This window comes from Heliangelus exortis, chromosome 13 (assembly GCF_036169615.1).
Source record: "Heliangelus exortis chromosome 13, bHelExo1.hap1, whole genome shotgun sequence".
NCBI lineage: Eukaryota > Metazoa > Chordata > Aves > Apodiformes > Trochilidae > Heliangelus > Heliangelus exortis.
The window spans coordinates 19,005,989-19,022,511 of record NC_092434.1 but is presented as its reverse complement, the minus strand read 5'-3'; the positions used below and the strand labels follow the sequence as shown (position 1 = coordinate 19,022,511).

General features: G+C 50.9%; 2 protein-coding genes across 9 annotated transcripts in view; one reads left to right on the top strand and one right to left on the bottom strand.

The window, feature by feature from the left end:
* Window positions 1-3,140: 3,140 nt before the first annotated feature.
* On the bottom strand, window positions 3,141-9,999 carry CFAP263 (cilia and flagella associated protein 263). 4 transcript variants are annotated; one of them, XM_071757335.1, is made up of 9 exons: window positions 9,876-9,998; window positions 9,363-9,486; window positions 7,952-8,113; window positions 6,833-6,985; window positions 6,441-6,521; window positions 5,906-6,061; window positions 5,182-5,289; window positions 4,722-4,877; window positions 3,141-3,362 (listed from the first exon to the last, which is right to left on the bottom strand). In XM_071757335.1, the coding sequence occupies exons 1-9, from the start codon at window positions 9,938-9,940 to the stop codon at window positions 3,300-3,302; spliced, it is 1,068 nt and encodes a 355-aa protein (XP_071613436.1). In that variant the 5' UTR covers window positions 9,941-9,998; the 3' UTR covers window positions 3,141-3,299. The 4 variants fall into 4 exon arrangements, with proteins under 4 accessions (XP_071613436.1, XP_071613439.1, XP_071613438.1 ...); XM_071757338.1 differs by lacking the exon at window positions 4,722-4,877 and having other exon boundaries at window positions 9,876-9,999; XM_071757337.1 differs by lacking the exon at window positions 5,906-6,061.
* A 3,294-nt stretch (window positions 10,000-13,293) lies between these two features.
* Window positions 13,294-16,523, top strand: part of CSNK2A2 (casein kinase 2 alpha 2) — a 28,381-nt gene continuing 25,151 nt past the window's right edge. Inside the window, exons 1-2 of one of the 5 annotated variants that reach the window (XM_071756464.1) lie at window positions 13,294-13,710; window positions 13,924-14,035. In XM_071756464.1, the coding sequence (XP_071612565.1) occupies window positions 13,607-13,710; window positions 13,924-14,035 (216 nt within the window). In that variant the 5' untranslated portion in view covers window positions 13,294-13,606. Of the gene's footprint in view, window positions 13,711-13,922; window positions 14,036-16,523 lie in introns of those variants that run through there. The other 4 variants (XM_071756462.1, XM_071756461.1, XM_071756466.1 and 1 more) reach the window with 4 other exon arrangements.

Genomic DNA, 16,523 nt, shown 5'->3' with positions numbered 1-16,523 from the left:
AAGAACCCCCACCAGCACCTGCGGGGGCTGTACTGATTCAAGCTCAGCCAACTGTGCCATTTGATCCTGAGGTTTGGAAGAAAAGTAAAAATGGGACCAAGAAGCAAAGCCAAAAGCGACTGAAAAGACCACTAGAATCGTCGGAGGACCCAGAGGGAGAGAAGCTGGACAACACAGGTGAGGAATCTTGGAATGCAGGGCCCCCTCGTGCCTGCCTGCCTGCTATGGCTCCCGGCTGCTCTGCCACCTTTCCACCTCCGATGCCTGATTTATTTTCTTGACCACAGTTGCCATCAATTAATCCTCTGCTTTGCCTGTCAACACCATCAGTGCCTGCTATAGAGCAACAACCAAGGAAAGAACTGGGACTCGGAGACAAGCAACTCAGGGAACTGCTGAAGAAACTGAAAGAACTGGATGAACCAAGGATGAGTATACCCCTGAAAAAACCCTGGTTTTTGCTCCAGGGAACATCCCAAACAACCCAGGGGCACTAATCTATTTTTATCCTCTGATCCGTTCCCTATTCCTGCTCCTACTTCCCTTAACCCTTTAACACCCACTGCTCCACCTCTTCCAGATCCAACATGGGGAGGGGAGGGTGGTGGTGGGGATAGTGGGGGGGTGGGGGTGGGAGTGTGTATCCAGTAACTAGATGGAAGGGAATTATTCAAAATGCTATAGTTGAAGGAGAAATGGTTCCCAATATAGGTCTGATGGCTTTTTCAGTGACTGTGGGACCAGGAGGAGGAGGTCAATGGGTCGCATTAGATCGGAAAATGATAAAAGAAGCCAAAGCTGCCATTATGCAGTACGGTTTGAAATCGGTTTGAGTCATTTACTCAATCTCCTTTGCAACATCTTTTTACTGCTCAATAGTTGACGCCATATGACACAAAAATGCTCATTAATACTCTGTTAACTCCTTCTCAACAATTGCAATTTCATCATAAATGGTAAAAATCTGTGTGAAAATGCAGCTGTGATTTCTAGACAGAACACTGATGCATCATACGAAGTGCAAGCACAAATGTTACTCGGTGCTGGTCCTTTTGTACGTGCAGATTTCCAGGCATGGTTTCAAACTGAAGTGTTACAACTTTCACAAGAACTGGCGTAAACTGTGCATGATCCTGCACAAGCAACTCCCTCTTTTACAAATATTAAGCAGGGGGGAGCAGAGCCATATCCAAAATTTGTGGATCACTTATATTGTGGTGCATGGTGCACTGGTGTTTCATACAGAGATAAAAAACTTGGTTGGTAATTACACTTGAGTTTTGGTTTGGGAGATTGTACCACTTCATTTTGTTTCAGGCTGACTCCACCAGATTTTAGTAGCAATAACATTTCATTTTTTAATCTTCTGGTGGGTGTTGTTAATTTTTCTCATATATTGGTGAGCAGTAAGACAAAAACCACAGGCATGAGAATGGGCGTGCCTTTTCGGAGGCCAAGAGTTGCTGCGGAGAGTGAGAGCTGCCCCTGGTACAGAGAGCACCCCGGCTCCTGCCTCCACAGCCGCTTCTCGCCCCCCACACACAAGGGCACAACTCAGATACAGCTGGTGAACATTGCCAGTGTATCTGCTACAGCTGCAGCTGCTGTCTCTGCCCCCACAGACGCTGCTGCTGCTGCTCAGAAAGTGAGCCCTGCTGCAGACACCACAGCTACCAACTTCCAATTTATAAATAAATATTTAAGCACAATTTGTCTGTATATCAAAATGTAGACTTCGTCAGGTTTTCAGAATAAATGCTTTTGTTCACCTCTACCTTTGTATCTCATAGGGGTGATCTTCGGGACAGAGGTTTTTCAATCACTCTAGTTATTCTGTCCAAATATTTTGTAAAAAGACAAATGTGCTTTTTGTATTGTGTTGTATTGATAATAGGCTTTTGTTAATGTTGTAATTCATGTGATCATTTATATGATGATTATGGGATCCCTCGTCTATATGTTGATTGTTGATTGTGCTATTCTGTTGCACTGCTAAGCAGATGAACTTAACTTTTGGTATTTTAACACAGATGCCAAAAGATGTTGATAGTATCAGACATGCAGTTTTACAATACTGTGCTGCCACTGACTTTTTATTGTTAACTATTGCATATACTGGGTTAAATGAATGGTTAAATCACTTAAGGATATGAGGATAGCTTAGAGATTTAATTAGACAAGGTTTATCAATTATATTTGTTATTATTGGTTTTGATTATTAGTATGTTATTATTGCTTTTGCATTATTAGTAGCATGTTATATCGCGTGATGAAGTAAGTCTGGATTGCTCAAAAATAAAAACGGGGGAATTGTGGAGAAGTGGCTATGGCTGAAGAGGTTCTTGGGAAACATGGAACTCAGCTAGTCTGATCTGCTGATGCTGCATGAATACAGCTAACTATCCCCTTGTATGGGCACTATGTCCTTGACTGTAGCCATTATACAACAAAAGGAACTTCTGGTTAGCTAAAGAATGTTACAGAAGGATGTAGATAACCAAGGAACTCGCATTGCTCAACTGATCCCGTTACCCCGCCTGGCTCAGGGGCCAGCTATTACAGGTTCACAACGTGGCGAGGGAGGCTTTGGCTCTACTGGCAAAATGATATTAGTGACTGTGGACTTAAAGCAGCGACAGCCATCTAAGATGATTTCAACCTACTGCAGTGGGAAAATGCTTCCCATCTCCAAGGGATATTTACACTTGCCCCAGGTGGTTGGGAAAGGGGTAGATGCTCCCTTCTTGCCATTTCTTTTTGTTAGGTAAAGGGAATATCCTTTTGCAATTGGAAAGCCTGCCTGGCTCATGCATGCCATGCTGAAATTATTTGCCCTTTATACTCACACTGCTCCTCTCACTTCTGTTGTTGATGTGCACTTGAAAGTGTTGAACTCTCATATCTCCCAGGGAATCCCTCCCAGTTCCTCCTGTGTTTTGTGCTCACCAGGGGTTGCTCAGAGAAAAAGAATGGTTCCTGTGAACATGTCAGGTTTGATCACCAGAGAATAACTGCTTGTGGTGATGGAGGAAGGGAGAGAACCAGAGTAGAGCTGGCTGACCCTGCATGGCCTGTGCAGGGTCCAGGCAGCAGAACCTGGTAGAAACCAGCACATGGTGGGACAGACCAAAGACGTGGCCTTACAACAGAACCATGGATTTCTTTATTATTTAAAGCAGAAGTGGTTCCATCTCACTGCAGTGTACAGAGTGCCACATTCACCTACTTGACAGCAAATTTCCCCACGGGGCTGGGCCCTTCTGCAGCTTCCACTGCCTGCCTTGGAGCACTGGACAAACCTAGTAGTGGTTATCATACATCCTGACCTGGTTCCATGCTCTGCGGTAGCTTTGCAAGGACATCTGCAAGAGGACAAAGAAGAAGGCCTTAATATGTTCAGACAGCAGTGATATGTTGAGGAGAAAGCTGCAAGGCTGGAATATAGCCTGGCCTGAGCTGTATTGCTGCCCCCTCATCCCCCCTTGCTCCCACTTGAGATCTGTGCTTGCTGAGGCATAATGAGGAGAACTCTTGCAGCTCTACACAAGTTTTGGTTCCTCCCCTAAATGCCACATGAAGCCTGGAGACCCCACACAACAGCACTGTAGAGAAACCTACAGCCCCTCAGATGGCAGCAAGGGCCAGCAAAGAAAACCAGTTTATAGCCTCACTGCTCTCCAGCTCCCAGAGGCTAGCAGGACTCTAGGCTTGCCTGCATGAGCAGCATGAAAGCCAGAGTCTGGGTCTCCTAGTCAAGGGGAACAGCCTGGTGAGAAGGGATCTGCCTGAGCAAAGGCAGGGCTGCAGGCACACTGTCCACCAGCTCTTGGGGAGCAACAGCCAGGACCCTATTTCTGAACTCACAGCACTGATGCATGTTGATGGGTAAGTCCAAGTCCATACAGTTCTGAAACAGGCTGGACGACCTAAGCCCTGTCCATTGTAGACCAGGGTGCTGGGGAGCTAAGACATGGAAAAGCCACAGCCCATCTCTGCTCCAGAATGAGAGCAGAATGAGTGTGGTGTGCAGCACCACACTCTCTATCCCATCCAACCTATCCTCTTCTATCCCCACACTGCTGTGCACACATACATCCTGCAAGGGGCAGAGGTACAGACATGTCCTGCTACCTTCAGGCTTTGACTATTCTCCTGTGTTCTATCTTGAGCTCCTCACAGGCTGTAGAAGTTGGGGCAGGAGGAGATTCAAAGATATTCTTGCAATTTTGCTAAGAAATCCTGTCTGGATCTTGACTAGCATTTACTTATCAGGGAAGAGTCCAGATATGAGTAAGAAATTTTTGAGGACATCACATGTGTGGGAAAAGACCAGTGCAGGTTACATATACAGAGACAGAAACCTATTGGGCTGCCATATGTCTCCTTCTCCTTACACAAATGACAGCTTTCAGCTTTCAGCACAGTGAAAGACCAGTGGTGCTTCCTGTCAAATTACAAGGTGTGTCTTTGTCTTGGCTTCCCCTCGGAGATCAACCATTAAAATTCAGCCTCTGTTACCAGGGGAGGTAGCCATCACCACTCCATAAACAGGAAGAATCTCCAGCTCTGCCTGGTGGTGGTGAAATGGAGGCCTGAGAACCCTCTCACAGCTTCCCAGTGGGTCAGGAGCCTGCACCCCACTCCCCAGGGTGGCTGCAGATGGGAAGCACACACACAGCTCCCAAGAAATGCTCCTGAACACCCAGCCTGATCTTGCTCACCTCAGCAACTGCCACCTTCCTCGCCCAAGCCTTGAGGCTGCTCTCGAGGTCAGTAACATCCATCTTCTTCTGCACATAACTCAGCACAGGAGGGACACTGTAATCTGAGAGCTGCTTCTGCAGTTGACAATTCACACTCTCAACTTCTGCTTGTTGCTGCCAGAGGAATAGGAACAGAGGGCAAAGAGATCCCAGGGAAAATTTCCTTTGCCAGCTGGTGGCCAGTCCTCCAGGGAAGCAGATAGGTTGGATAAAAATCTATAACATGTCCTGTTCTGCAAACCTGCCCATGGTCACTGGCACTGGCAGGATTCCCAGAACTTGCTCAGACCCAGAAAGGCACACAGGTAGCCAGCTTGTTGCCAGTACTCAAATGGGCATCAGTAGCCAACACACAACAAAAATATCTCAAAAAAAGTCCTCCCTAGTAAAACCTCAGGGCCTCCCAAATGACTCTTACCTCCTCCACCAGAGCAGCTTCTCTTTCGATTTTCTCCAGCAGCTCCTTCCTCTGGGAGATGTTTTTCAACAGAGAAGTAGAGGTTTCCATGGCATCCCGCAGCTTCCTCTGGAACAGGAGAGCAGGACAACATCAGTGGGCAAAGCAGCAGCTCTCAGACATCTTGAAAAGCACCCCTCAGTTTGGTCCCAGCAGCTGATGCAAAAGGTTTGCTCCCAAGAGAGCTCCATGGCACTGCTTGTTCCCTGCAGAAGGCAGCATCATGCATGGTCACGCAGCTACTGCTTCATGCTGTCCCGTCTCACACTGCAGCACAGCCCACAGCATAGCAGCTGGGGTTTAGGATTGACCCTGACAGAATGGCTGACCAGAAAGAAGCAAAGGTGGGAAGGCTGCAGCTCATGACATTGTTTCAAATGTCACGGGTTATGTAAAAAAATGTAGTTTCCTGTGCAAGTCACCACCAAAGCTCTTTCCTACTGGAATTTTCCCCTGGGGTGTGAAATAACCATGCTGCAAAGCATGAACCCCATCATCAGGCTGCAACCAACATAAATGAGGGCATAGATGCTTTTGGTGTGTCAGGCAAGCCTCCCAGCCCAACTACTAAGTCCATGGGAAGGCAGAGGTGTTCACCATCCTCTGACTGAGAGAAGGATGCAAGAGTTTGTGTGTAAACCTCAGAAACAGAAGGCAAAACAGAGATGCTGGGAGGTTCACTCACTTTATAAAAGTTGAGGACTTGAACAGTCTTCCCTAAGGTAATTTTTAACTTCAGCAGCTCCTGATTCTTCTCATCAATCTTCTCCTGGTACTGGGCATTTCTAACCTGCAGCTGCTGCAAACGGACCTCACAGAGTGTCTCTCCCACCTGCTCCTTCTGCAAAGCCCAAGGAAGCAGAGCTGTAGGTTGCTGACCAGAGCTGATTCCAAGTAAGAGAGCTTTGCAGGCCTAAAGAACTGGCTTCAAGCCTGGGGCTCAGGGAGGGGTATGAGACACATTGTGCCACTGAGCCTGTGCTCTGCTCTTGCTTAGAGAGTCCAAGCAGTGCAGACAGGTCCCCTCTGGTGAGGTTCCTGACATGCCAGCAGCAGCTGGTACCCAGGGAACTTCTCTGATCCACCAGGTATCTTTTTCAGGGCACAAAGAGACTTCCACTCAGTGAGACTTCTGTTCTCAACCTATGAACAGATATGTGAGTCCTGTCACTCTTCAAGGAGTCATCTAGTCCCTGCTTCTCCTCAACTGTCACACGCACCTGTCTGAGCTGCTGCAGGAGCTTCTTCTTGTAACCCTTAAGCAAAAAATTTTTCAAGAGCAACTTCTCTCTCAGCAGATCCTAAAGAAAGATGGCAGATTATAATGGAGGAAAAAACCACCCAGACCCCACTCCTCATGGTGTGGTCCCATCCATCCCATCCACACTGCAGCCTTCACTGCTAGCTTAGAAAGGAGGCACACAAGAAATGCTGCTCAGCAATACCCCACCTCAAATATGGGGGCATGACCGGTGCTTTCTCAGGCTCTGCCAAGGGCCTTGCACCATCTGAAGACATGATGTAGACACACAGGAATAAGGGAACTAGGATTTTGCCTAACCATACATGTCAGATGACAGACCACCCTCAAAACTTGCCATGATACACTGACCCTCTGGCAGTTCTTCTCCTCCATGTATCTCAGCAGCTTCTCAGAAGCTATGACACTCCCTCTCTTGCAGGAGATGGTGCTGGTAATGTTCTCAAAGTCACTGATAGCTTTCTTAACATCAGTCCACCAAGCATCTGCTTCTTCTGTGACTGCCTGCAGGAATAAAGTCATGTAATAGCCAAGAGGTGCTAATCTCCCTTATTCAAACAGCAATAGCACCAGGCAGGATGAGGCACTCTACTGGTATTACTAGCATTTCTCCTGTGGGAGCACTGAGTTTCATCTTTTGCAGCTCAGGGCACATGGTACTTCACTGACTCAAAAAGAACAATTAAAAAAGTGTCTAAGCGTCAACATCTGTCACTCCATCTTAGCATACAAACATTGCCAGTCTGACTAAGCCAATATAAGGCAAATTACCATCCTTTTTGTATTGTGTACACCCTGTGGTCACATGGAAGAGATGGGTTCCCTGCTTCACCTGCCCTGGCTCCTGTTAGCAGCACCAGCAGTCTCAACCAGACTGAGAGGTCTCTCCTTCCCCAAAAGCTTCTTAGCACCATGACTCATAGGTGTTGTCAGACAGCACAGAGCCAGCAGAGATAGTGATACAGCCACAAGGAGCCTGCAGCAGGAAGGCTCCTGCTTAGCCACTTGGAGCATGCTCTGAAGAATCCCACAGAAAGCGGAAAGGCAAACCCTGGAAAGGACTATGTGGAGCCTGGACAAATCAGGCAGCTTCAGGATGCTTCTAGGGGGAAAAATATGTTTGGCACAAAGGGCACACCTCCAAAAGATGACTAAAAGGAAATTTTCCTTTCAAACCTTGACTTCTTTATATCACACAATAGGTCTAAGCTTCTCTACCTAAAAAGCTGTACCTCACCTGTATTACTAATTCCTGCCATAATAAGATCCATCCTCAGAGACCAGGCACTACTGATCTCTGTTGGTGTATTTGTCTTCAAGGAAAGGTTTAGGTGACAGGAGAGTTCTGCCTCCCACTTTCAACTCTGGACCACTCACAGTAATGCTCTGCTATGAACAGACCTCACCAAGCAGGTCTGTCTCACTCCCTGAGGGATGGCATGTTGAAAGAGGTGGGGAAAGTAACAAGACCTTGAGTTTCTCCATGGTCTGCTCTGAGTCCTCCTTCATACTCTGAATGTCATTCTCCATCTCAGTCAGCTCCCGCTGAGCCAGCTCATATTTCTGCTCCACTGTCAAGCCCACAAGACAGTCTGTCGCACCATGGAACTTGGATTTGTACCTGCCACGTGTCTGCAACAACCAAGAAACAACACAGATGCCCTTAGAATGCCAGCACTTGCCAACTGTTGCTGCATTTTCCTGTATTCAAAAAGAAAATCATCTCAGTGGTCACATTAGTGGGATTCCAGGTTACAGCAAGGGCAAGGAGGCTTCTCCAGAGCCTCTCATCCACTCACAAAACCCTTCTATGCAAGCACTTTCAGTTCAACAGGCAAGTCCAGGGCTAAAGTTTAAAGCCAATGTGAAAGTTTTGTGTGAGTTGGTAAAACACCTCTCTGTAGTGTAGATGCTTATTGTTGTATAGAACAGGTGGGGTCTTCTACCCCTGGCTAGGTTAGACACCCTAAGTGTGTTCTCAGAAGAACTGACACACCTCACAGGCAATTTCCAGTGCTGTGGGGAGGCACTGGAGGCAAGCACTGCTTCACAGTGGGCAAGTGCCCACCTGGCCAGAGGCAAAGTTTCAAAGGGCTCAGTCTGAGCATAACCAGAAAGCAGATACTTTGGGCTCAGGCAGGCACTAAAACCCAGTGCAGGATGTTGACTGAATAGAGCTCAACTGCAAATGGTCTAGAATTTTTCATTCTGCTTCTGATTAAACTGGGGACAGGAGGTAAAAATCTAATCCAAAAGCCTGTTTATGGCCCCCGTGAGAAGAAAGCACTCAGCAGAAGTATCTGAGTATAGATCCACACAGGTGTGAGCCCCACTTCCCCACTGCCCCCAGGGGCCCACTGCCCAAGGAACAGGAGTGTCGAGTCACAGACCTGACATAGTCTTGTGCAAGTCTCCTGCTTTTTTGGCATTAGTCTCCCTGTTTGTTTAATTTCTACTTCAAGTTATGCTGTGTGTGGCTTAGCTCATCCCAGAACTCCCTGGCATTGGTTTCCAGGGTGACACAGTGCTGTCGCACAGGGAAGGAACAGCATCAGCAGGAGGAGGAGAAATGAGATGGCAGCCTAGCCTTTACACTGACTGCGGGAATGGCAAGCCAACCCCAACTCAAACCCAAACAAGACCAGCAGCACCTTTTTGTAAGCCAACATCTAGATTAAGAGCTCATCCCTGTGAAGCCTAAGCGCAGAGGGCTCTTAGAGGACTTTGTCATCACATTTCAAACTAAGAATCTTGCCTACTGACCTCCTTCCACATGAGCAGTGAGACCAGGAGGGCAGAGGGGATGCAGAAGGAGGAAGGGTCATAGCTCAGTGGAGTCAGGAGGCAGACAGACCCAAAAACACAGGATCTGCAGCCGTACCTGTGTTGGCTCTGGTGGAGCACTCATCTCAGACTGATGCAGCAGAGACGGGCCACACGACTCCATCTTATGGTAACATTTCTCAAACATTTCCACCTCCATTTGGAGCAGGGTGTTGGCTTGGCTGTGAGGAGCAGAGGTTCGGCTGAGCCAGACCAGGCGACTGCAAGGCAACAGTGGGCAACCCGAGAGGGACAGGAGTGCCCTAAAGTCACCTCAGCCTAAGGAGGGCCCTGAGGCCACCCCAGACAGGGGCTCAGCCAGACCCACTCTCTCCCTGCCCCTCAAAGCCGGCAGTGCCTGGAGCACAGTGGCCTCCACGGGGTCTGGGGCGGGAGAAGGGGTGGGCTGTCTTCAGATGAAACCCCGTCGAAGGGCACCCGTGGCCCAGCCGGACCACCGAGGCCTCTGGGGACAGTGACCGAGGGCCAACAAGCAGGCATCCTGCCCTACCCTGCCCTGCCCACCCTATCCCCCGACCCCCCGGCAAGGCCCCTGCCCCGCCACCGGTACCGCGCCTCCTGCAGCTGCGATCGGAGCTGCGGCAGTGGCACCGCCCTGGGGCTCCGCTCCGCCATTGTCGTCTCCGGGCAACGCTCGCGGCGCGCGCTGCCGGCGGGAGAAGGACGGGACAAGGGGGGAGGGGCTGCGGCACGGGACATGGGGACGGGGGGACAAGGGGGGACATAAGGGTAGGGGGGGACACGGGATATGGGGACACACAGGGACAGGGAGCATGGGGGAGCATGGGCACGGGGACAGGAGGCACAAGACACATGGGCACATAGCGTGAGGGATATGAGGAGACAGAGGAATACCAGGACACATGGACACACCTGTACAGACACACAGGAGGTTTCCTGTACACACAGTGCACACACATGCATGAACATGCACCGACACAAGATCACACGTGCACACACACCTGCAGCTCAGGCCCTGCTCCCCTACCCAGATGGGGCCCTGGGGCAGTCCTGCAGGGCTGTCCGGCTGGGGACAGTGTATGAAAGAAGGAGGCAGGGGAAGGCACCCCCAGTGGCCCCGCTGTCCTCTGCCTGGGAGGCTGTAGCTTGTGGGCAGATCTGCCCATGAGGCGTCTGTGGTAAAAATGCATCTGCGGGGGCTTGGCTGGAGCGACGGGGGGGGGGGGGGGGGAGGGGTGAGATGCCGAGGGGACAACGCCCCCAGAGTCCCCTGGAGTGGGCACCACTCTTGCTCCTAGAAGCTCCTGCTAAAACCTTGCCAACCCAGCTCCTCCTGGCAGGAAGAATCGGGCCCATCAGCTGTGTGTGGGTGCCTGCAGAAGGGTGCAGGCAAAGACAGGACCCCAGCTCAGTTTTGAGGTGCATCTGCACCACGGCAGGGGGGCTCTGCCTGTGACACTGCCATCTTTGGCCACAATAGTCAGAGAGTTGTGGTCAATAGCACAGAGTCTAGTTGGAAGCCTGTCTCTAGTGGAGACCCTCAGGGGTTGGTACAGGGCCCAGTACTATTCAAAATATTCATCAGTTCTGGATGAGGGACCTGAGTGCACTGTCAGCAAGTTTGCTGCTGACACAATGCTTGGAGGAGTGGCTGACAATCAGAAGGCTATGCTGCTAGCCACCGAGATCCAGACAGGATGGAGGGCTGGGTGGGGAGAAATTTAATGAAATACAACAAGGGCAAATGTAGAGTCTTGTATCTGGGAAAGAACAACCCTGTGTGCCAGTCTAGGTTGGGAACCTATTGACCTATTAGAGAGCAGTGCAGAGGACAGGGACCTGAGGACCTGGTGCACAGAAGGGTGACCATGAGCCAGCAATGTGCCCTTGTGGCCAAGAAGGCCAATGGCATCCTGGGGTGCATGAGAAGGGGAGTGGCTAGGAGGTGGAGAGAGGTTCTCCTTCCCCCACTACTCGGCCCTGGTGCGGCTGCATCTGGAATGCTGTGTCCAGTTCTGTGCCCCTCAGTTCCAGAAGGACAGGGAACTGCTGGAGAGAGTCCAGCACAGAGCCACCAAGGTGATGAAGGGAGTGGAACTTCTCTCTTATGAGGAAAGGCTGAGGGAGCCTGGGCTCTTTAGCTTGGAGGAGACTGAGGGACAACCTCATTAATGTTTATAAATATGAAAAAGGGCAAGTGTCAGGAGGATGGAGCCAGGATCTTCTCAGTGATGTTCAATGACAGGACAAGGGGCAACGGGTACAAGCTGGACCACAGGAGGTTCCATGTAAATGTAGGGAAAAGCTTTTTCACTGTGAGGGTGGCACTGGCACAGGCTGCCCAATGAAGTTGTGGAGTCTCCTTCTCTGGAGGTATTCAAAACCTGCCTGGACATGTTCCTGTGTGACCCACATTATGTGACCCTGCTCTGGCAGGGGGGTTGGACTTGATGATCTTTTGAGGTCCCTTCCAGCCCCTAACATTCTCTGATTTCTGTGATCTTCCTCTTACAGACTCCGTTTTGTCATGGTCTGACTGTGAAACCAGAGGGAACAGTAGAGCTGGTCCCACTGGCAGCTGCCCCCAGGCATGCCTAGGAGCTTTGGGAGTGTGTGGAGCATCGTCTGTTCTTATTGTCCCTGTTACTGGATCCAGTCTGTGCCACGGTGATGTGCTCTGGCTGCTGTGTGCTGAATGTTTAGGACAAATGGCAGTAGGTGACAGGTCTGTGTAGATCTCCCAAAAAACTGGTGATGTGGCTGGTGATACATCTCCATGGCTTTTCTGGGTTGAGGGGTTCGAGTCTACCTAATTATATAGTCAACTATAATTATATAAATGTCAGTCTTACCTCTGTGCATGGAAAAATCATGGAGCAGATTCTCCTGAAGGCTCTGCTAAGGCAAGCAGATAACAAGGGGGTGATTGGTGACAGCCAACAGGGCTTCACTATGGGCATGTCCTGCCTGACTGATTTGGTTGCCTTTTTTATGATGGGGTCACAGCCTTGGTGGACAAAGGCAAAGCAACAGTCGTCATCTACCTGGACCTATGCAAAGCATTCCACAGTGTTCCACACCACATTCTGATCTCCAAACTGGAACAATATGGACTCAATGGATGGACTACTTGTTGGGAAAGGAACTGGCTGTCTGGTCACACCCAAAGAGTTGTGATCAGGGGCTCAGTGTCCAAATGGAGATGTGTGAGGAGTGGTGACCTCAAGGGCTGTTTAACAGCTTTGTCAGGGACATGGACAGTGGAATCGAATGCACTCTCCACAAATTTGCTGATGACACCAAAGTGTGTGGTGAATCAACATGCTAGAGACAAGGGATGACACCCAGAGGGACCTGGGCAGGCTGGAGAAGTGGACTCACGCAAACTCCATGAAGTTCAACAAGGCCAAGTGCAAGCACTGGCACAGGTTGCTCTGGAAGGCTGTGAAGAGCCCGTCCATGGAGAGATTTAGATGCTGTGTAGACCCGCTTGTGGACAACCAGTTCTGGGTGACCATGTTTGAGCAGGGGCCTGGACCAGCTGATCTCCAGGGGTGCCTCACGTCAGCCAGCCTGTGGCTCTGCCAAGTCCCTCCAGAGGAACACAGTGTCTTTCCTCCACCCACGGGACCTCCTTGGTACCTACTCGGTGTTACCATGAGGTAATGAGGGACTGCCACAAGGAGTGTGGCAGGTTATCATGGGGGTGACAGCGTTAACAGGGGACTGACCAGGGCTGTGACAGGACTGAAGTGGTATGGTGGGGACGGCTGGGCTGACAGGGTATCAAGAGGTGACAGGGGTGTGACAAGGTGTGACGGAGTCGTGACTGGGACAAGTGGAAGCTGGGTGGGTGACCAGAGCTGGGGAAAGCTTGGGGGAAGGGGCCCTGCCGGACATGAGGCGGGCTGAGGAAGGGTGACGAAGTCTGACGGGCGAGCGACGGCTGCGACACGGGGGACGTGACAAGGCGTAACCCCGGGCGACGGCAGCGGCCCGGAGGCGGCGCCGAGGGCCAGGACCTCCGTGCCGCCAGGGGGCGCTGCGCGGCGGCCGGGTACCTCTTGCCGCGGCGCCTTTTCCGGGTTGGCTGCGCGGCGCTCGGGGCCGGCTCAGGCTGCAGCCGCCGGCACCGGCCCGGGCCTCGGCACGCTTTGCGCGGGCCTAGCGCCCGCCGCTCCCGGGCCGGCCCCGCCCCACTCCGGCCTGGCTCTGCCGCCTCCCGCCGCCGCCCTCCTGCGCGCCGCGCCCCGCCTTGCCGGCCTCCCACAGCGGCCTCGCGCCCTCCTCCTCCTCCTGCAGCCGCCGCCCGGCGCCGCCATGCCCGGCCCGGCCGCCGGCAGCCGGGCTCGGGTGTACGCCGACGTGAACAGCCTGAGGAGCCGCGAGTACTGGGACTACGAGGCGCACGTCCCGAGCTGGGGGTAAAGCTCCTCGCTCCTCCTCCCTTTCCCCGGGTCACCGGCGGCCTCGCACTCTCCTGCGGGCCCACGGGGAAGGTTCGCTCCCCTCCCCCCCTTTTGGGGCGTCCCCGGGGGGCTGAGGGCGGTGCTGGGAGAGCTGCCTTCCCCCCCCTGCCGACTGCAGGCTTGCTGCCCTCTTAGTTATCCTCCCTTCCCTCCTCTTGGTGCTCGCAGAAATCAGGACGACTACCAGCTTGTTCGAAAGCTCGGGCGGGGGAAGTACAGTGAGGTCTTCGAGGCCATCAACATCACCAACAACGAGAGGGTCGTCGTGAAGATCCTCAAGGTGAGTGTCCCGTTGATGATACAGGGACTTGTGGCTGGAAGTGAGGGGGAGAGGAGCTGGGTTGGCAGGGGCAAATGACTGTTGGATCTTCTCCTTCATCCCAAAACCCTTGTTTTAGGGCATTGAGTTGAGGGATTGGAAGTGGATTTGGTATCTTGTGTGCTGCAGAAGCATTTTGATGTCTTCTGTCCAGCATAGCTTTGTACTGAGAGTTCCTTTGCAGGAGAAGAGTTGTCCTGAGATTTGAACAGCGTTGCATGTGCTGCCTGATTTTGGTAAATCATATCTGGTAGTGTCTGTCTAAAACAGAGAGTGCCCAGTGACTGTCATGTCAAAAGGAACGTGAAGCCTGTAGGGGGGGAGTGTTGTTAACCTCTAGACAGCCAAATGGCCTTTTCAGAAGCAGTCTGTGGGATGCTCAGCAGCCATAAAAGTGGGCAGAATTTTATATTCAGTCCTTTAGAGGATTGCGTATGGAGAAGAACCTCACAACAGGCAGGCAAAAAATACCATGGAAATTTGCAGACACTGACAGGCCATCTGAAGTTTGGCAGCATTGGTGACCTGTATTCTGGTGTGTTTGCCCTGGAGTGTTGGGCTTTGAGGAGCTTAGAGCAGCAGTAACAGGTTGTAGTTCAGGCTGGCTGAATGTATGGGTTAGCAGCTGCAGGGCATTCCTTACTGTGGTTTGCACTGAAGCTGCCTGCTGACAGCAAGCTGTGGTAACTCTGCTAGCAGCAATGCTTTGGTGATCTGGGGATAGACAGGGGTGTTAAACCAGAAATGAAACATTAGAGTTGAGGTACTTTGGGTTTTGTCTTGGCTGACATTTGTGGCTGCTGCCTGTTGGACCAGCAACACTTGTCACTTTTTCCCCAGGAGCACATGGGAGCCAGTGTCTGACCATGGGTGTTTGAAGAATTTGGGCACACATTGATCTGACACATGCAGAGGGGTCTGAGCTTAACCTGCCCTTGCAGCCACTAAGACAAGCAGCTGCCTAGGACATACTCTCTCTGCAGGGTTGCCTTAAGGCATTTGCTGGATCCACTCTGATAGTGTAGCTGCCTTGTCTTGTGTTGACTTTGCTGATATCCCTGCTGTGCCCATTTCCTTGGAATCTTCTGTGGCTTCCCAGATAACTCATCATGGTTTGTCCAGCTGCTGCTCCTAGGCAAGGCATGATCTCCCTGCTTTGGCTGTGGTCAAGAGCAGAGTAGTGAGGCTCACATGTCCTCACCAAGCTGGGTTCCCCTGGCATGATGTTTGGGCCTCCCCCTCCTTTGGACGTTTTATGTGGTTTGTTTGGGTTTTTTTTTGCTTTTAAGGAGGGTAGGTGGGAGTTTCTCCTATGAGAGAGTAGTCAAAGATAGCCAGTGCAGAGCTGGATTTTACAGAATGATGTGGTCAGGCTGAGAAAACTGCACTTCTGTGTGCTGATCTGGAGTCTCTAATGGTTTGTTGAGACCGTTGGTCTTGTCCCACATAGAAAGCACCAGGAGGCTGAGAAGAGACTGCAAGGAAGAAAGTTAGAAATCCTTTCCTTGTCTCTTCCCAGCCTAAAGATCCTCCCCTGGAGTGATGCTGTTCTACATGAGGCAGCTGAACTGTCATGTCCAGGGAGATTGTCAGCATTGGACTGTGAGTCAGCTGGCAAAAGTCATCTGAGGGCATCTAGGTACTCCTTCTCCCTGGTCCTAAATGTTTGCCTTTATGCCCGGGGAGCAGGAAATTGGATTGTCCCAGATTGGAAGTGGATGGTGTTGCCATTAGTTCCCCCCACTTGCGTTAACATGCAGACAGCATTCCTGCAAGTGAGCAAGGAAAAGTAGAAAAATCCAGATGAAGATGAACTTCTTAGTGGAATGTGGGTCAGAGAAAAGAGAGTTTCAGAGCACCCTGTTATGTATGTTATGAAAACCTGGGAAGTGTAGCAATAACATCATGCTGATCTGTGGAAAGTGCATCTGGTTTCCTGTAGCTAGACTCAAGTTATTTGCAAATTGCATGTGTCTACAATGGAGCCTTAGCAAAGAGCCTGGGTCTCTGTGTACCTCCTCATTCAGGTGGGATCCTGAGGTGGAAAATGCAACCAAAAGTGATGAGGTTTTTGGCTGCAGAGGTGGGACAAAGGGGAAGACTGTTGCTGGGCATATGGATGCAGCTGTTCAGCACAGTTGCTCTTATTTTTCTGAGAAGACAGTGTTAGAGTGATTTCAGGCAAGAGTCACTTTTTTTAATATCTGTGCCTTGTGTGGGTTGACTGGTGTCTCTTCCCAGTCTCGCTCTTTGAATCAGCTTACCTTAGCTCAAGTTAGCATGTAGCAAGTACTTCTCCTACCTTTTTTCCCCCTGTTTCTTTGGTGTGCCTCCTGAACGTCTTGTGCCCTTCTCCAGAGAGGCCAGGAAATTTTTCCACCCTTTCTCTGGGGCAGCACTAAGCCACAGATTTCCTGTGTGACTTTGAGCAAGTGTGTAAGCCTCAACA